This window comes from Herpailurus yagouaroundi, unplaced genomic scaffold (assembly GCF_014898765.1).
Source record: "Herpailurus yagouaroundi ecotype Mexico unplaced genomic scaffold, PumYag 182, whole genome shotgun sequence".
NCBI classification, from domain to species: domain Eukaryota; kingdom Metazoa; phylum Chordata; class Mammalia; order Carnivora; family Felidae; genus Herpailurus; species Herpailurus yagouaroundi.
In genome coordinates, this window is record NW_024412413.1 from 38,159,241 (window position 1) to 38,181,109 (window position 21,869).

Consider the following 21,869-nt stretch of genomic DNA (forward strand, 5'->3'; position numbering starts at 1 on the left):
GACAAGGCTTTAAGCATTTTGAAGAGGGCATCACATTGCTTTCTTCACACAGGGACATCTCATCTAAATTACAGATACTTGGCCTTGAGCAGTATCAACTGACTGTTCCAGGAAACCCTCCAAATTGGGTAATTGCCTAGTTGGGGCAGCATAATAACCTTACGTTAATTTAACCACTAGGGATATTGTTTTTGTAAACGTACTTGGAAAGCACATCTCTCTATAGGACAATTATTTTAACAGAAAAACCTAACACAAAGAGAGGGACATTCTTTAGCCCTACCAATCCTTTATACATGAGTACGTGTGTGCAGAACCTGGCCCCATCCACCAGCCCTAGCCACAGACTGTCCCATCTCAACATGAAAGGACAGCCCAGGCATCTGCATCTCTGCCAGATCATCTCGGATTAAAACTGAGTGAATTGCCAAAGGTGAGAAATGCAGCCAACAGGAAAAAAGAATAGAAAGAAAGACTTTCAAGAAATCAATACCTGTTATCTGAACTGGATCCACACTGTCAATGAAGAGAAAAGGCATGAATGAAGGATTTTAAAGATCCACAGACTGTGAGTCATGTCCGACAGTTAAATTCAAAGCTGAAAGTAAAGACACCATTTTGCCTTGTTTGCCTCATTTTTATTCTAGAGGAAATGCAGGAAAAACAGGGTTTAAGCAAACAGAAATAGGATTCAGTTTAATATAAAAAATAAAAGAGAAAATTATAATGAATTAAATTAATATTAAAGGTCAAATGTTAAAGATACAATTGAAATACATTTGAATTTCAAAGCACAAATCTATTAAGATTGAAATATAATCATAAATGAATATAAATTTAAAAGAACATTTTAAAGAAAAGTAAACTGCATCATTCTGCCCTCTTCAAGACGGTATTTAGCATACTCTTAGGAGCAGAGGTCCTCAATCAACCAACTAAGAAACAAGCCATGATGAGCTCATAAGGAACTAAACTCCAAACTGGGGCAGGTTCCTAGAAAACCAGACTTACAGATCAGGGTGCTCAAAAGGTCTCCCAGAAGGTAACCCTGGAACCTCAAAACTATCCAGAGAACCAGGAAGGGACGGAAGAAAAGGTACACCTCCAATGTCAATCAGTATTGGTTGAAGGGAAGAAAAAGAGGTCTCAGAATTTAATACTGATAACAATGATGAAGTGATGAAGAAAGAACAAAAAAAAAAAAAAAAAAAAAAAGGGAAGAGGGGAGGAAAGGAGAAGAGAGATAGTGGCCCCAGGACCACGCAGGGGAGAAGGAAGCTAATTTGTTAATATGGTGTTACTTTACTCTGGTTAAAGAGAAATAGGAAGTGAGGCGAGAAATGGGTAAGGATTGAAATTAATGTGCTCTAACCATGAGAACATTAGGACTGTATATTTTTTCCTATTTTCACATTGCATTTTCATCTTAGCTATCCATTTCTTTCTCTTTAAGGCTATAACTCATGTAGAATTACACACCACAATGTTCTGATGAAACTCTCCTCTACAGCTGAGGCTCCCAGAACGCAGACACCACGTTCATTAACTCATTCTGCACAACACTTAGCTCATGTCCACAGAGAGATGTTTAATACAAGCTCTTATTAAAGAGGAGGAATACAATCAGTCATCTTAGAATGTCTGAAAAGAGCTTTTTCTTCCCACTGAGCTACATAAATTATTCTGAGATTGTTTCTACAAAGATTGTGTAGTTGGCAGAGCTACAAAGGGGGCATCAATTTTGTTTTCCTGCTTAAAACAAAAAGATTTAAAGGAAATGTGATACAACATTAAGATTTTACAAAGCCCAGTGTTCGATGTCCACTAGATTATTATCTTTATTTATTCTTCAGATATTTCATAAGGAAGAAGGTTGTGATACCTTATTCACAGTATTAATGTTTTTGAACAAAAAATTTGACTCTATATTAGAAAGGGTATAATATCTCTTTGATCTAGAAATCTAAGAATTCATCAGCAAGAAGAAAGGAAAGAAAGAAGCAGAGAAAGACAGAGACAGAGAGAGAAATCTTCAGAATGCTGTATCCGAAGATGTAAGTATATCTGCCTGTTTATAATAACAATAAAGAGAAACAACCTAAATTTCAGCATGAAGGGATTGTGAAATAAATAACATTCATCCAATATGTTTTTTTTTTTAATTTTTTTTCAACGTTTATTTATTTTTGGGACAGAGAGAGACAGAGCATGAACGGGGGAGGGGCAGAGAGAGAGGGAGACACAGAATCGGAAACAGGCTCCGGGCTCTGAGCCATCAGCCCAGAGCCCGACGCGGGGCTCGAACCCATGGACCGCGAGATCGTGACCTGGCTGAAGTCGGATGCTTAACCGGCTGCGCCACCCAGGCACCCCTCATCCAATATGTTAAAACATTCTGCAAACATTAAAAATCACTGAATAGAAGAATAGAAGAATGGAAAAAATATAGCTTATTGCAGTGGAAAAAAGACCTGTCAATAGTATGGATAGTATAATTCCATTTTTCTGTAAGAACAAAAATAGAGACCTAGAGTGTCAAACAGACATACAGACATATAGAGTTTTAAAAAGCAAAACACATACACAATAAATATGTGTGCCTGCAAACACTGGTGAATCTGATTAAAGTTTATTAGTTTAGTTCATTGTACTGTGCCAATGTAGATTTTGGTTTTGATAATATAATAGTTTTGGTTTTGATAATATACTAGTTGTGTAAGACATCACCACTAGGAAAGGCTGAGGGAGAGGCACAAACAAATCTCTTTGCACTATTATTGTACCTTCTTGTGAGTCTACAATCATTACAAAATAAAAATTTTAAATGAAATAAAAAGGCTGAAGGAAAATATGCAAAATATGCCAAGATATACACTGAGAATGTATTGAGATATTGAACTATACAGCCGATTTTCCATCTATTTCAGCTTTCCTGAGTTTACCCAATTAGAATTTAAAGAACTATTGCTTCTTTATGGGGAAAAAAAAAAGCATAAACCTAAATTTTAATCAAGTTTTTTTTAATGTTTATTTATTTTTGAGAGAGACAGAAATAGAGCATCAGCAGGGGAGGGGCAGAGAGAGAGGGAGAAACAGAATCTGAAGCAGGCTCCAGGCCCTGAGCTGTCAGCACAGAGCCCAATGTGGGGCTCGAACCCACAGACCACAAAATCACGATCTGAGTCAAAGTCGGACGCCCAACTGACTGAGCCACACAGGTGCCCCTAATCAAAATTATTTTAATAAAGCAATGTCACTGAAGAGGCCATGTCAATTCAAACCTAGGTCTCAAACCTAGGCCTTGTAATCATAAAACCTCTGCTCTCTTAATTAAACCCTACTATGTCCCATCCAACTTCCCACCTTCGTTCATCACCGAAACAACCTTACACTCAGATACAAGCATGCATGCTATGGACATATCTACAAAGATCATCGAATTTGACTAGATACTATTGAACATAACTTAAAATTTTTATTATGCCTTTTTCCCTAGCCTTATCCTCAAAATAATCTGAGAACAATATCACAAACTGTATCTTTGCTTTATCTTTGTCAATGTCCCCAATATCTACATATGTATTATATTCATAAATAAAACATTTTCCATTAACATTTCCATAATATGAAATTTGAATACAGTGCAGTTTACTCAATTATCCAAGAGTTCATCGTCTAGCTGGTTCTAAGCCCATTATTTCCCTTTATTTTCTTTGTTGTTACTTGTCTTCTCCTCACTTTCCTGTGTATTAGTACCTCTAGCAGAAAATGAGAGATTGTACAAATGGATAAAATTTAAAATGGATGATTCTCTTATCTATGAAAAGATTCATTAGTTAGAAAATGGCTTCTGTTGACCAAAATGTGAGGTTCTAAACTCTAGCTATTCACACCTCAACAGTCAAAGGTAATTCAGGGTAGAGTCAATTGTCAAATAAAACAAATTTTATTACCCATATTTTCAAAAATTATAACTAGATAGTACATAGCACTCATAATTACTCTTTTTTTTTTAATTTTTTTTCAACGTGTTTTATTTATTTTTGGGACAGAGAGAGACAGAGCATGAACGGGGGAGGGGCAGAGAGAGAGGGAGACACAGAATCGGAAACAGGCTCCAGGCTCCGAGCCATCAGCCCAGAGCCTGACGCGGGGCTCGAACTCACGGTCCGCGAGATCGTGACCTGGCTGAAGCCGGGCGCTTAACCGACTGCGCCACCCAGGCGCCCCCATAATTACTCTTTTTAAACAGAAAAATGAAAGCTATCTCATTGCACACAAACACACTTTTTTCCTTTGATGTATGAAATTGCCCTTCAAAGTTACAATCTATCTGGAATCTCATTCAGTATCTGGAATAGCTCCTGGATTGTAGAAGGCATTTAATAAATGTTCAATGAATGAACAAGAGAAAGAAAGAATGAAGGAAGGAACAAATGAGTTAATGAATAAATAAATTCTAGAGCCAAAAATACTCCACTCTTATAAATATAGTAGGACCACAAACATATAGGTGTGTATATATGTATATATGTGCCTGGTTTGTTTTTAAATCTGAAACACTGGTATTATGAGCATAAAACAGGATTAACTGGAGAGGAATTATGATACAGTGAGATGCTGACACACTCCAGAGTCTAACACATCTGGTTTTTCATCCCAGATCTGCCACCTGCATGCCAAGTAAACATGAACAAGGTACTTAATCTTCCCTAAATTCTTCTTTCAGAACATATGTGCTTGAGAAATTAAATAACTATGGTAACGATGCTTTGTTATCATTACTGTAATAAAATATTATGTATTCTGTAACACTTTACCACTCACAAACTCACACACACACGTGTGTGCACACTTATACAAATACACACATATAGAGTAAAATCATCTTCTAGGATTTAAGCAATTTTGATTTAAAAGTATTATTATTTCCATCAGATACAGACTTTGAAATAACTAGATATGTAATTAAAAAAAGGAAAATCTTCCTAATTAAAGATATTTTTTACTGATTATAAATTTAAAAATTAAATTTTTTATAAGTTAATTAAACCTAGATAAGAGAAAATGTCATCAAATTAGATCGACTAATCGTGTAATTACAAATCACATTTCAAATAGCTCTTAAACTATTCAGGCGAAATAATGAAATGTTTCTAGTAGACACATGTAGCAGGTGTTAAACAGTCAGGACCCAGAATTTTAAAACACTAATAAAGGGGCGCCTGGGTGGCTCAGTCGGTTAAGTGTCCGAGTTCGGCTCAGGTCATGATCTCGCGGTCTGTGGGTTGGAGCCCCACGTCGGGCTCTGTGCTGACAGCTCAGAGCCTGGAGCCTGTTTCAGGTTCTGTATCTCCCTTTTCTCTGACTCTCCCCTGTTCATGCTCTCTCTCTGTCTCAAAAATAAATAAATGTTTAAAAAAAATAAAATAAATAAAACAATTAATAAAAATCAGTTTTATATTTTCAAAATTTAAGTGCTTAACAGAATATATTCAGCTTTTACTCCAAATAACAAAATATTAAGATTTATATCATTATTTATGGCAATACCATAAATGTGTCCTAGAAATATAATATTTTTAGGTTATCTCATTGCTATCACTTTTTTACTTTTTATTGTTTTTTTAATTAAAGCATAATTGACATATAGCATTATACAGGCTTCAGGTATACAACATAATGATTCAACATTTGTATACACTGCTAAATCATTACCACAGTAAGTCTAGTTATCATCCGTCACCACGCACAAAATTTTTGTCTTTTTTTTTCTTTCTTCTTGTGATGAGGACTTTTAAGGTTTACTCTCTTCATAATTTCCAAATATGCAATACAATATTATTAAGTATAGCCATCATGCTATATCCCCATGACATTTATTTTATAACTGGAAGTTTGTACCTTTTGACCCCCTTCACCCATTTCATCCAACCCCCTTCCGCTCCCCACTCTGGCAACCACCGATCTATTCTCTGTATCTGTGAGCTTACGTTTTTGTTTTGTTTTTTTTGTTTTGTTTTGTTTTGTTTTGTTTAGACTCCACCTATAAGTGAGGCCATTCAATATTTGTCTTTTATCACTTTTAAGCAATAATTTTCATTTGATCAATAAAATTTGGTTTATTTGGTTAACTTATTGACTACAAAATGACTAATAACTGACAATATGGTAATATGTTATTGGTCCAACTATTAAATCTGAAACTGGGAATCTGGTGTGTTCCAGAGAGACAACTTTTTCAGTCCCTACTCACAAGGGCACTGGGTCTGTACCACATAAGTAAAGTATTTTCCTTCCATGTAATATGTGTGTCTTTGGCTCGATGACTAGAAACTCATGCTGACTGTAAAATAGTCTCTACTACAACTTAAAGATAAATGAGCTAAAGAGAAGCAAAGAAAGCCAACTGCCTCATAATGGCACTTAGACCCATGAGGAATGCAAACTGGTGTACCCACTCTAGAGAACAAATGGAGGTTCCTCAAAAAGTTAAAAATAAAACTACTCTACAATCTAGCAATTGCATTACTAGGTATTTACCCAAAGGATACAAAAATAATGATTCAAAGGGATACATGTACTCCAATGTTTATAGCAGCATTATCAACAACAGCCAAATTAAGGAAAAAGTCCAAATGTTCATCAACTGATGAATGGAAAATGGTGGTATATACATACAATGGACTATTACTCAGCCATCAAAAAAGAATGAAATGTAGCCATTTGCAATGACACGGATGGAGTTAGAGAGTATTATGCTAAGCGAAATAAGTCAGGCAGAGAAAGACAAATACCATATGATTTCACCATATATGGAATTTAAGGAACAAAACAAAACAAAAACATAAGGGAAAATTAAAAAAAAAAAAGGAGAGGGAGGCAAACCATAAAAGAGACTTTTAACTATAGAAGACAAACTGAGAGTTGCTGGAGGAGGGCTGGGTGATGGGATGGGCTGAATGGGTGATGGGTATCAAGGAGGGCACTTGCTGTGATGAGGACTGGGTGTTAAATGTAAGTAAAGAAACACTAAATTCTACTCCTGAAACTAATATTACACTGTATGTTAACTAACTGGAATTTAAATAAAAATTTGGAGGAAAAAAAAAGAAAATTTCAAACTCTTTGATGCCTTGATAGCAAGAAGATTCATAAGTCATTTTGGGTTCAGGTAGGATGGATGATTCAGGTAATATGTACCTACAATCTATATAGGAACCCCACTATAAAATAGATTAAGAAAGTACATCTGCACATGGCAAAGTTTTTAAATCAGAGCAACTGATATCCACAAGGTTATCTGCATTCCACTGTGGATATAAAGGTGACTGAATCCTGATCCCTGCCCTTCTATTACCTAGTATGATTGGTTAAATTGCTGGTAAAGTATCCGCGGAGTGTGAGCTTATCAAGTGGACGTACAGTGGATGGAAATGAGTACTGAGTTATTCTTTGCCAAACTACTTAAAGGGAAATAAGATTCAAGGTGACGTGATTTTTAGGGGGAAAAAACAACACTTAGTCAAGAACACATGTAAAAGTTGATTCTGGGAAAGCGGTGAAGATTTACAATTCCTCTAAAATGAGAGAATGGAAGATACATGGAAGCACAATTGACACAGGACAAAAAGGGAAACTACATCTCTGATTAAAAATTTTTAGAATTGTAACATAGTTCTCATTCTTTGTACCCTCTAGGTCCTGATGTCTAAATAGTCACAGGACAACCAGACAGAAGTTAAAGAGTGCAGTTACAACTCATTATAGAAATTGTGCTTCATAGTGTGTGACCCAACTGGTTGAAAAATTAAGTCCACCACTATATGGCAAGTCACTTAATCTCTCTGTCCTTTTGTTTACAGAGCTATAAAAGTGCATTATATCTATTTCATAAGGTGTTGGAAGGAGTCAAAGAATACATATATAGTTTTAGCACAGGGCCTGAGCCACAGTAAGTGTTCCATAATTAGTTAACTGCTGTTGTATTGCCATAGTTGTTAGTATTAAAGAATGGAAAAGCTCAGGCATGAGCTAGAGAACAATTACATGTGAATTCCCTTCTCAATCCATTACAGACTCTACAAACATCCCAAATTTCAATGTGGCACATCCTCTAAATACTCAAAGAAAGCATTTTAACATTTTTACATCACATGTTCCCCAAAGTTTGTTACATCTATGCAATAACAGTAAGTGGGAGAGCCTACAACTCATTGTCCTTGTACTAAATTTTTAAAAATTACATATATTTTAAAAATATACATAATATAAATTATATATATCATAATCATATATATGATCCTATATAATATTATACATCATACATAATCATGTATATGAGTATATATGTGATGATATATAATATTATATACCATATATAATCAGATAATCTATGATATATAATATTATATATATATAAGCTGTATGCAGTATGATTCCTGAGAAACTCATCTCTGCACTTAACATAAGCCATTTATCAAGGTCTGTCCATGCACACTAGGATCAAGATGAAAGCAACGAAAGAAAAACAGGAAAGAATACTGTAAATGAATGTGTAAATCAGTAATAAATGCAGTAAACAAAATCAACAAGTTCCATAATTACAAACATACAAGAAGTCAAGTATTTTCTTTTACTGAAAGGTTGGAGGGAAAAAAAGTTCAAATATTCATACTTAGATGAATTAATTAGACTGTTCCTATCTTCTAATAAAAATATTAAAGCATAATGCAAGCAATGAATAATGTGGTCATTATAGATTTTCCTTAAGCCAGAAAACCAACAGAGCATTTTTTAGAGAGAAGATTAATACTACTTTCTAGAGTCCAAGAAAAATTTCTAAGATAGGTAACAATTAATATAAAGCCTCTCTTCCCCCAACTTTGAGACTGTGGTACACATTTGAAATATTTTACATATAAAACATGGTTTATTTTTTTCAAAGAGTATCAACATATTATTCCATATATATAATATGGATATTTTCCAAATGTTTCTGGGAATTAGATCTAGATGTTCTAAATTACTTTTAGTGGTTTCCTTGGAGAAGGGATAAAAAAAGAAAGAAAAACTAAAATTAATTAAGATGCTTTTTAAAAAAAATTTTTAATGTTTATTTTTTGAGAGAGAGAGACAGACAACAGAGCACAAGTGGGGGAGCAGTAGAGAGAGAGGGAGGCACAGAATCCGAAGCAGGCTCCAGGCTCTGAACTGTCAGCACAGAGCCCCACAGGGGGCTCGAACTCAAAAACAGTGAGATCATTACCTGAGCCACAGTTAGACACTTAACTGATGGAGCCACCCAGGCGCCCCTAATTGAGATTCTTATTACAGAAACACTATAATGTATTTAGAAAGAGTACAGATGCTAAGCTCAGACTACCTGGGTTCAAATCCTATATCTGCTACTTACTAGATTTATAAGATTAGACAAGTTTCTTAAACTCTCCATATCTTCATTCCCACACCCATTAAATGAGAATAAAAAACTGAGGAGTGCCTGGATGGCTCAGTCCGTTAAGCGTCAGACTTCAGCTCAGGTCATGATCTCCCAGCTCATGAGTTCGAGGCCTGTGTGGGGCTCTGTGCTGAGGAAATATTATTTCCTATTATTTCTTTCTCAGTCAAAAAGACAGGACAGATTGCACTGCAGTAACAATTGCAAACTCTCTGTAACTTGCAAAAACAAATGTCTATGTCTTATTCATATGACTTCACTGCGGGGTGGACTCCCCAAAGCATTGACATCAATGATTTTTGCTCAGCAATGCAGATTACATCTATTACACACATGTTCCACGATGGTGGAGAAGACCGGAGAACTATAGACTGAAGCACTCACAGCTAAAGGCTTCACCCTGAAGTGACACACCTTCCTCTTCTCACCGCCTTGGCCAAAGCTAACCATATAACCCTGGGTATAGGGGGATATCCAATCCCCCTGCATGTCTGAGGTAGAAAACAGATACCACTGACTAATAATAACCATCACAGACTAATTTTATAATTCCCCCATTTTACAATTATTTTGGGCAAAGCACTGTTCAAAGACTGGAACCAAAATTCTAATCTCTAGGAATCATTTGTTTTCTCCACTAATAACGATCCTTGACTTTTTTTTTCTCCTACCCACCAAAATCGGGTGTCTAACAAACTCCCATTGGTAACTGGCAAACTTCATTTGGCCTTGATGAAGGCAGGGAGTAGGGAGGAAGGCAAAGTCAGGGCATCTGTGGTTTAGAAAAGCACTTAACTCTCAGCTGAGAATCAATACAACCCTGTAAAAATAAGAAAAACTGTGGAGAGAAAGCAAAGTTAGATTTGTACAAAAATGGACTTTTCTAAGCTCCAATGCTTTGCTTACAGTTATTTAGCAAACAGTCAATGATACTGATGCTATATCCCTTTGACTACTATCATACCAACTTTTTTTTTTTTTTTTTACAAATATCTATATTGGTCATGTCTAAGGTAGATACTGAGCATTCTTTTTTTTTTTTTTAAATCTTCCTAAAGTTCTTTTACCTAACTAATGCATCCACTTAGGAGAGAGGTCTTGAAAGATTATACTTGGGAAATGTTTTTATTCTAATATCAAAACCTAAGGAGAAGTTATTCCTATTGTCCAGAGTCAGCTTTTAAGTCAAAGACCTATGGAAATTAATTGCTTCCCTTCCACTTAGAAAAATTTATATTTTAAATCAGTAAAATTAGCTATTTACCTAAAAGTCATAAGCTAAATTCTACTGCTCTCTAGCTTAGAATCTGAAAGTGCTGCTTCTTTTTATTATCATTATTATTATTGTTGTTGTTGTTGTTGTTAGCTATTCTAGGACTTTCAACTGGACTATTTCAAACTCAAAATTCTTTTTTTTAAGTATATTTATTTATTTTTGAGAGAGAGCAAGTGAGTGGAAGAGGGGCAGAGAGAGAGGGAGAGAGAATTCCAAGTGGACTCCACACTGAGAGTACAGAGCCTGATGCAAGACCCAAACTCACGAACCACAAGATTGTGATCTGAGTGGAAACCAAGAGTCAGAGGCTTACCTGACTGAGCCACCCTGGTGCCCCTCCAAGTTAAAATTCTTAAACTTCAGTTTTCCTAGATATCATAAGAAGAATACCTCTCCTTTCCATGCACTGTCCTTTACCTCATTTGGCCCCAATACTAGCACAAGCACACAGAATCTCTGTCATAATAAATTCTCTATCCACATGGTTTAGCTAAAAGATTTGAGTTCCACATTCAGATGTGCTTCTAAAACTACAATTTAAAGAGGTTCTTAGATTCCTATATGTTGTCACAAAGATTCATTAGCCTCCTACATATTTCTCTTGCAAATATCACACCACAATGGAAAGCAATGAGTTGCTGCTTGTTGCTTATCAAACTGGAATTCTTTTTAAAAAGCAGCAGAAGCAGCAGCAGCAGCGGAGGTAACAGCAGAAGCAAATAACTTCGACCACTGGATTTCTTCCCCTCAACTAATAGTATAAGGCATGAACAAAGGAAGACTAAGCCACCTTCCAGGAGGTGCTAAGCCTTTGGATTTTCCCCTACACCTGGTACTTGATCGGGTCACAGCCGATTGAATTTCCATTGTTCATTGATTGTGCCATTTGTGAGGCAATCCATCCTTGCTTATGTAATTGCAGCGTTCCTGTAGTTCACTTCTTTCTGCCCTGAAGGCTCGGCAGCATGAGGACTGAGAAAATTAGATATGGCACAGCCTCAAGCTGCTGACCTTCAGAATATAAAATAAGGCCCATCTTTTAAAATTGGTCTTTCTTGATGAGGTTACTCTGCAGGAATATATTTCTAGCAGGCAATTTTTCACGCTGACCATGTAACCTCCTTAAAATATTTTTTGTATTTATAAAAAAATGATAATTTAAATTTTAAATATGCCTGTACTGTGCACAATATTATGAATAAATTCATTTCATTTAGAGTTTGTCAAAAGGGGACCGATTTTTCATTTTTAGGTAAACCTCTCACCTTCAAACCAGAATTAAATCTCATTTTAATAAAATCTGATAAATATGAAGGAAACTTCACAGACTCTTAATAAGTAAAAAAAAAAATTCCCAAACAGTTTAATGTGGCTAACCAGTTGACTGCCAAAGTACTAAGATTCAGTAGCGAAATTAAATTACCTCCTGGTTACATAAAAATCCACATTATATTTTGCTTATTTGTTTTCCTTTGAAACACAAACTCAGAAAAGTTGCAAATACAAGAATAAAAAAAGGTTTTTTCCCTCTGAACCAGTTACTTACATGATGCCTAATAACCCCAGAATAACGTAACAAATCAACAAATTTTAATTATTTCACCCCTTTTCAACTGTCTCCGTATCTTCCCTGTCCAACTCACAATCAAATGTGGGATGTCTAGCTTAATAAAATTGTTCCAGTATATAACAAGAACATACAGATTGCCTGAGTAGCTCTTTATTTCAACATCTAGGCTTTTCCATTGGGTTTCTTCCATGAACTTCTAGTATCTAAACAAACAAAAAAGATAAGAAACCACACAAAGTTCAACTTGCAAAAACAGGGAGAGCTGCTGATGACGAATGGGTTTCAAAATAAGCAAAATTCCCTTCATTCCTATGTCACGGATTTCATCACTTCTGCCATTAGACAGAAGTTTCTCCTAAAAGGGGAGGAAGGAAAAGTAAAGATGGCGAGGAAACTTACATAACCCAGGTACCTCCACACACAGCCATCTGGTCTCCGTACCTGTCTCTAACCCCTCTGCCATCGGTTCACTCTGTAACACACTATTCTCGCTTTGGCCTCCATCTCTACATTGATAGCACATTATGAAAAGTCACCGAGGGTTTCTGAATCAAAACTGCCTGTTCAATCCTCAATAGCCTCAAAACATCTCCAGAGCCCTTGACCTCTACTGACTTCCCCTATTTTTATCTCTTCTCTCCCTCATGCTCCATGACATTAAAATATCCTGCTCTTCCTTTTACTTCTTTGACCAAGTCTCATCCATTCTTACGGGGTATTTTTTTTCTTTCTTCTACTTGTCTCCAAAGTTCACTTCTTAGTATTTTGCTCTTCCTCTCTCTCTCTCCTCCTCCACCCCACTCTCCACTCAACACTCACAGGCTTTAACTCTCACATCTTTTTAACTTATAGTTAAATCTATAATTCTACATAAGCTCCACCCAGTTTTCAACCCATTAACTTTCACTTCACAATCAGTTGCTCCAGTTGGACATCTGACTCAAATTCTTGCAGTTACCATAAATTCCTTCCTTCCCTGAATCCCACTGCCAGGAAGTCATGATGTCTCATTTAGCCTTCCATAGGGGCCACTCAGTTCCAGCCAAGTGTTGCCCATTGCAGATGGATATTCAGCTTTTTTTTCCAAAAGAAGACCAAAACTTGAATTGTTAATAGAAATGTAGATTTTAAATAAAATCTTCCAATGTTTAAATACTGAGAACTACCTAAATAAACAAAAACTCAGCACCTGGGGCAAACAAAACCTACCTTCAGGTTTACAGTCAGATTGTGACTTGTAGCCTAATACATAAATGCAAATCCCTTTTTCTTATTATTCCAAGATTTTTAAAACCATCCTGAAACTACCTTCTGAATCCGAGGTCAGTAGTGCCCCGCCTTCCCTGCCCAATTGTGGTTTCATTTTCTGGTGTTTCAGTTACCTGAGGTCAATCTCAGGCCTAATGTGATCTCACAGTGCCTATGTCATTCATTGCACTTGATCTCATTCCGTAGGCATTTTATCATCTCACATCATCACAAGAGGAAAGGTGAGTACAGTACAATAAGGTATTTTGAGAGAGAGAGACCACTTTCACATAATGTTTATTACAGGCTATTGTTATCATAATTCTATTTTATTAGTTGCTGTTAATCTCTTACTGAGCCTAATTTATAAATTAAATTTTATGATAGGTATGCATGCATAGGAAAAAACAGTATATAAGTGTTTAATTCTATCCATGGTTTCAGGCATCCACTGTGGATCTTGGAATGTATAAGGGGGATAAAGGGGACAATCCAAAATAACCTCTACAAGCCAACTGCTCTACTACATTATTCTCTAAGCACATTTGATTCTTTCTAACCTCTATGCCTGTCATGTTTGTTTCCCACACACAAAAAGTTTTTTCCTAAGTCCTATTTTCAAACGCTATCATTTCTCTGAAAACCTCCCAGACCACATTAGCTTATGGGAATATCTTGCCCAAATCCAAAGACATTCATACCTAGTATTGTGTGTCAGGCACAGTCTCAGACACTTTACAAGCCCCTCTCCACCCCATATAATCCCAAAAAATTGATACTACAATCATTCTCATTTTATAAATAAGGGTATTGAAGCTGGCCCAAGGTAAGTGGCAGAACTGGAGTTGAACTCATAACTGTTTTTTTCCAGTGCAGAAAGAAGAGTAGGAAATTCATGTTTTGGTCATGCATTATATGATATATTATGTACCAAGAAAAAAATCAAAAAATCCGTAACATGACTCACAAGGCCATTCACCATATGGCTATTTTCTTCCATTTCTTGATAATTTCCCCATCATTCCTTAAGCCCCGGCCACATTAGTCTTCTTTCAGTTTCTACAATCTACTGAGCTACTGCATACTTCATGGCCTTTGCATATACTGTGTTCTTTGCCTGGAATGTTCCTCCCCACTTCTCATGCCTAATCTCTACTCATTGGAATCTCAGTTTAAATATCATTTCCTCAAGACTCCTCCCATGATCCTTCTAGAGAAGACTATGTTAAATCCACCACTAACCATCGTACTGAATAGTATGTACTGCAATTCTAAATAAATAACTCTGTGATAGTTTAGTCAATATATGTCCCCCGTGCTACTATGTGGTAAGTTTCTTCACTACCTTTTCCACAATTTTCTCTGTATTATCCACACAGTAAGTTAATGATTGATATCTTTAACTCTATGAACCATTTTAAGACTTGGAGGGATTAAACAACCTTTATCTCATAGCTAGTAAGTGAGATCTTGCATGTTGAAAAAACTATACTCCATTATAGAAATGTTAACCAACCTGAAACCATTTTCTAATAATCTGCATTAAGTTGGAGTCTTTCCTTTTCAGCTTATAGTCACTGTTAATAAATATTAAATTCTAAATCAAATAGTATATGAGAGTCTTATCATGGAACATTGTTTAAATAAAAATAAACAAAAATGGGATTGTAATGCTTCCATAGAAAGGAATAAATTGATGAACTAGACAGAAGAGTCAACCACAATGTGTAATGCAAAAGTAGATTGCCTAATCTTTATATCACAGAGTGGCAGCTCGATTTCAACTTCAGGATAGGCAGCAGGATGCCTAATTCTTGAGGAGAAACTAACCAAACATCCATTTTGTTGTTTCAGGATTAGAGAAACTACTAGGAATTCTAATTGCTTCCCCTTTGGCTATAGTTTTCCACTAAAGTCTCTGAAATAGATATTTCATCACCACAGAAACCAGGTGTCAACAATGTGAATTAACCACCAAACTGAGAAAAAGGTGGTTCTTCACAACTTCCTAAAGCACCTACATATAACTGGGATTTATTTTCCAAAGATTGTAGAGATTACAGTACCAGAAGTGTATTGGGGCATCTGGATGGTTCAGTCAGTTGAGCATCCGATTTCAGGTCAGGTCATGATCTCATGGCTCACGGGTCCAAGCCCCGCATCAGGCTCTTTGGAATCTGTGCCTCCGTCTCTCCCTGCCCCTCCCCAACACTCTCTCTCTCTTTCAAAAATAAACATTAAAAAAATTTTTTAAAAGAAATATATTTTACAGGGCTATTGACTTCAGTGGAAAGTTCCTTCAGTCTATCACCCTTAACGATTTCTATCCCATGTTGAAATACAAATCAAAACCACATTGAGATACCACCTCACACTGCTAAGAGTGGCTAAAATTAACAATTCAGGAAACAACAGATGTTGGCAAGGATGTGGAGAAACAGGAACACTTTTGCACTGTTGGTGGGGATGCAAACTGGTATGGCTGCTCTGGAAAACAGTGTGGAGGTTCCTTAAAAAAATTAAAAATAGAATTACCCTATGACCCAGCAATAGCACTACTAGGAATTTATCCAAAGGATATGGGAGTGCTGATTTGTAGGGACACGCATACCCAAATGTTTATAACAGTGCTACCAACAATAGTCAAATTATGGAAAGAGCCCAAATGTCCATCAACTGATGAATGGATAAAGAAGATGTGGTTTATACATACAATGGAATACTACTCAGCAATGAGAAAGAATGAAATCTGCCATTTGCAACAATGTGGATGAAACTGGAGGGTATTATGCTAAGTGAAATAAGTCTGTCAGAGAAAGACAGATATCATATGTTTTCACTCATATTTGGAATTTGAGAAACTTAACAGAAGACCATGGGGGAAGGGAAGGAAAAATAAGATACAAACAGAGAGGGAGGCAAACCATAAGAGACTCTTAAATTCAGACAACAAACTGAGGGTTGATGGGCATGCAGGTTCGGTGGGGGATGGGGACAATGGGTGATGGGCATTGAGGAGGGTACTTGTTGGGATGGGCACTTGGTGTTATATATAAGTGATGAATTATGGGAATCTATTCCTGAAGCCAAGACTACACTGTATGTTGGCTAACTTGACAAAAAAAAAAGAGATTTCTATCCCATGTTTATACTCCTGCATATGTAAATTACCATTGGGTAGTTTATGCCACTGTGAAAGCTAATATGCATTACTATTTATGTGTTGGAGCTTCTGATAGGCCTGCAGATTCTGAGCGGAGTTTACTTTCATGAAAAACAAACAGACAAGATTATAATGAAAAAAGAGAAGCCAAAGGGCATCAGAGATCTTGACTCCCTGTATGTCAGCTCCATATAGAAGTTAGCTACAGCACCCTATGAACTCCTCAGTTTTCTTAAAGATTTGGCTACCCACATCCACATTTCCAAGACCCCAGCTTCGAAGAAAATAAGCAAATCTCTTTCACATCAAATTGTGCCTATATCCTCTTACTATCTTCCAAAGACATATAGTAGCAAAAATCAGCAAATCTATGCATTCTGTTACTTTACTATAATTTTTTAAACTCATATGTCAGCTCTGCCCTAGACCCTAGGGATATAAAGATAAAAAGAGAGAGAGAGAGAGAGAGAGAGAGAGAGAGACATTTCATCCTGCCCTTGAATTTAGCTTTATAGAAAACTGTTAACCAATGAGGAGTGTCTGCAAATAAGTGTCCAACACAGCAATGGATTCTACTTGAAAATGAAAAGTCTTATTGATGAAGTTTAAGATTAGATATGTGATCTTCCACCTCGATTTCCCTGCCCAAATCTGCTCTGCCAACCAAAATTTTTAGTAAGATTGAATCACTCTTCTGAAATAAATACAAAGTCAAAGACTTATCTTTGTTCACTTTGATCTTTTGGGCTGCTGTAAACAGGTTTGGCCATGCGATTCCAATTCCAAGAGCTCAAAGATGAAGAGTTCAGCTACAGTATTATCAAAAATCAGTGATCTACAATGTACTGAAGTTTTAAAAATACAAAGACCTTTTGGCAAAAATTCTCATTAAAAACATTTTATGCACACAATTTTAGAAAATTTAGGCGAGGAATTAAAGATTAAGAAGAAAAAAAAAAACAGAAAGAAAACCTTCAGGTCTAAAATGTCTACTTGATGAACTTTTGATTTCTGCATTCTCTGCACTCACCTAGGCCCTTGCCAACCCCAACCAAGCCTCTAACAATCTGTCCTTTCCCTTTCATTGCCACTGTCACTGCTTTACTTCTGGCCCCCATTGGTTTTTACTTGGAAAACCACATGGTTTTAAGGGGAGGGGAGGGTCACATAAATAATTTCAGTACCACACCTTAGGACAGATATGCAGACACAGACCTTTGAGAATACACTCTTAGGAAAGTTATTCAATTTCTGTTTTGATCTGAGAAACACAAAGAGGGTTTTCTGCTCCTGAAATAATTGTGGTTTAAGAGTGCAAAGATAGCTAGCTACTCTTCCTCCAACATTTAATAAGGTCTATTTCATCCAAGACATGGTCTTCGGTCTTAATCCTCATACTATTTCCACATTTATATATAAAGAAATGGAAGCAGAGATTAAATAACTTGGCTGTGAACACACTGCCAGTAACTGGGAGAGCCAGAGCTCAAACCCAGTATTCTGGCTCCACAGACCATGCGGTTAGTCACCATGACTCCCAAAAAGCAGGGGTCTTATATTACTCATGGGCATACACACAGTGCTTGAACCACTGTTGGCCCTGTTAAAAAGGGATAGTCGAACACCACTGAAACAACTGAACTAGAAGAGAACATGTGTTCAGATTCTAAAGGAAAACAACGTAAATATTCCAAACATTGAAGAGAGAACCAGGCATAGTGACAATATAGAACAGACTCTGATTGGCTTGGCCTTTCTCCATTCCATCTCCCCGGCTCTCAACAAGGAGACATTTGTCAAATGCAAGCAAACCTGATTGTGTCATTCCCCCAACTCACTGCTGGGAATTTGGAAATTTGAGAAACTCCACTGTAGTGTTTCTCAAACTTTTACAAGAAACAACTCTCCCTAATGGCTGGCAGATGAGAGCAAACACGTTTTTAAGGATTAGGCACATAGCCTAAAGAACACCCGGAACTCCGAGCTCTCATAGCTATGTGCCTCACCCTTACAATTCCGGCAAGTCTGGCATTTATTCTACAATGTATCTGTTTTGTTGTAATGCAAAACTGATGTGTATAACTACTTATAATTGCAACTGCAGACAAAAAAAAATTGTATTCCTACCATGATTTCTAGCACTACCTGGCTATATGTGCATAATTTTGGAGAACCTCATATCACAGCTCCCTATACACGACAGGGCTATGGATCTAACCCAATCTACTGGTCAACACACAGAAATCCCTTCCCCTCCCAACCCTTGACTCACCAGCCAGCCCACTCTCCCACCTCTCCGGTCAACACAATTATTTGCAACCACGGTTACCAGCCAAATTTCAGCCACCTCCTGGTCTTAATAATTAGATATTTGCCGACCTTGAGAAGATATAACCATACTTCCAGACCCTACTTAGGTGTGATTTTATTGAAGTCTTTCCTCAAATCTCTTCCTCCCTGCAGTATAGGGCACTTGACAGTACTGCCCTATTTGTTTCCGTGGTTGTCTCCTACACTAGACAGTGCTGTCCGTGGAGACAGACCCTTGTTTTTGACCGTGGAACATCTCCAATGCCAAGTGGAGTCCTGCCATATTGGTAAATCTCTGGTCTATAGGAAGCTCGCCTCATAATGGGTAAGCGAATTCCTCAAGAGAAGGGAGGAGAGTTGACTCTGGAACTAAATGAGATTCGAATGAAAAGATCTGAACACGTCTCCGCTCTTGATTTCCTGTCCTGACACAAGGCCGGATTCCCAGAGAAAGGGACGATAAGCCCTATCGCCCAAAAGTCGTGAGAGCTCTGGCTAGGCGAAGGAGGCACTCACCAACTGGTGGAAGGCGGGTATCTGTTCTCCAGCGTTTTGGTCCAGGGCTTGTACCAGCTGATCTGCTCGGCGGCTTTGCCCCAGAACCTCTCGGGGTCGGCCACCGAGGCCGCGAAGTGGGTCTTGTACTCGCCGCCACCGCCGGCCGACGACAGCGCTCGGCAGCCCAGACCCCCGAGCGCGCCCCGCGGGCCGGGGGCCAAGTAAGCCCTGCGGGCAGTGCCCGCGCCCCGGGCCGGCGAGGACCCGGGCAGGGGCCCCCCGAGCCCCCCGGCGCCGGTGACTTTGCGACACTGCAGCCAGGACGGCTTCATCGCCGCGGGCTGGCCCCCCGCCGGCAGCGCTGCCCGCGGTCCGGAGTGCACTTCTCGGGCGAAGACTGGGGCTCTGGCGACTTCCTGAGGCCCTCGGGGAGCAGGCGGGAGGCGGAGGCAGATCCCGAGGTGAGCGCGGGGCCCAGGAGTTTGGAAGTCACACTGGAGTTGCCGGGAAAAGCCGATCTGGAGCGGAGGGGGTGGGGACGAAGCAACAGGCTGGAGTGTTGGGGCTCGGGGGTGAGGGGTGGGGGGCCACAGAGTGAGGAATCCAGCCGCTCGGTGCATTCCCGACCCCGCGGCTCCCCCGGGAAACGCTGCAGACCCTCCAGCGGCCCTCGGAAGAGGCCGACGCGCCCAACTGTTTTCAAACAAACAAGTCGTGCGCAGCTTCTCGGGCTTCCTCTTTGGACTGCGAGCTGGTGGAAGCGCACCGCCTCTGGCCTGCGGCGGAAACCCACCGTCGTGGGCTTCGCGGCAAGGCCCCTGCGCCGTTTGCGGTGTTCGTTTATTTTTTAAACTCGGCCCAGGTCGGGATATTAAAAGCACAAGCGGCTCCAGGGCAAGGACTGCTCCAGGATTTCATCACAGCTGAGAGGGTAGGAGGAGTGGAGAAAGGTTGCAAAGAATTGAGTAGTGCTTCGTGAGAGTGATTGACAGGCCGCTTGAACTCGGATTCACCTGCTGCCCGACTCCCCCACAGGTGTAGGAGCTGAAAACAGAACCGACTTGTTGCATCTCTTCCTTTCCAATTTGCGTCCTTCGAGTTTCTGTGTCCATTTATTTATTTATTTTTTCTTTTTTTTTTTTTTTTTTTTTTTTTGATGAGAAAACAAGAAAGCCAAAAGGAGGAGCTAGGTAAAGACGTGAATCAAACAAAAGGGAGAAAGAGGAAGCTGGGGAAAATGAAAACACAAAGGCCCTATAAATTATTATCTGGGTTTAACATTCTAAAAGCGCTTTCGCTGTTTTTTACACCCTAGTGAAATTCAGATGCGATCTTGTTTGCCTTAGCATTTGCCATTTTATTTGTAAAATTGTGTATCCCCAAATCAGAGGTGAGAAATAGCAGAATGTCCCCTGCCCCTGGGAAGGATAGTAAACTTGAGAAGCTGTTGCCAGTTTACTCTGTAGCAACAGAATAATGCAGAGATAAAGGCTAAACAGAACAGAGATAAATCTAATGCACAACTTAGAAAAGTTAAATAACCACTTCAGTTATTCCCTTTCAACTGAGAAACAAGGCACTGGACTTTTCCCTGACACCTGCAGCCTACTTTATTCCTTCCAAAGGTTTCGCATCAAATGATTTCCAATGCCAAGAGTCACTCGCTACCACTTGAACTCAGAGATAAAGCCATTTCACTTCCTAGTCTCCTCCTTTCCTCTGCCCAGTTGCTTAATGCTGCTCCCTGGTATACAAGATCCCTTAACTCCAAATTATCCCCTATTGTATTACAATGATGTCCAGTTCCCTTATTTGCTTAAGAAATGTGTGAGCACCTACCCTGCAAGATATGGTTTGTTGGGGGAGATTTGAAGGAGGGAAGCAGACATTATTGGCACCTACTATGTATACATGTGGTGCTCCCCTTTCAAATACGTTAGTGCCTATGATTCTCAAAGAAGTGCCAAGAAGTTGGAACTATTATCCCCATGTTTACAAATGGAGATTAGAGATAAATTAACTTGCTTGAGGGCAAGCAAAATAGGATTCAGACCTTGTTGATGCTCAGAGTTTGGCAGCCCCTGCACATTTCAGGGCTTGAATGCCCTTGACACTGATCACCATGGCCTCAAAGTGGAGGGCTCTCTCAGAGTCGGTTTGCTCCACTTCTGTTCCTTACCCCAGAATACTCTACAAATAGTATCATTTTCTCTGTGTGTCATGACTGGAATAAGGTAGGGAATCTGACTCTGAAATCTATAATTTTTGCACTAAGCTGATAATCTTCCTATTTAGAAAGAGACAGAGACAGAAACAGAAGGCGACAAGGAGGGAAGGAAGGAAG

The 21,869-nt window shown here is 38.5% G+C and overlaps 1 protein-coding gene across 1 annotated transcript in view; it reads right to left on the reverse strand.

The window, feature by feature from the left end:
* ACSS3 (acyl-CoA synthetase short chain family member 3) overlaps positions 1-20,406 on the reverse strand; it is a 154,805-nt gene extending 134,399 nt beyond the window's left edge. Inside the window, exon 1 of the mRNA XM_040491334.1 lies at positions 19,544-20,406. Coding sequence (XP_040347268.1) covers positions 19,544-20,145 — 602 coding nt within the window. The 5' untranslated portion in view covers positions 20,146-20,406. The remainder of the gene's footprint in view (positions 1-19,543) is intronic.
* Between the last annotated feature and the right edge of the window lie 1,463 nt (positions 20,407-21,869).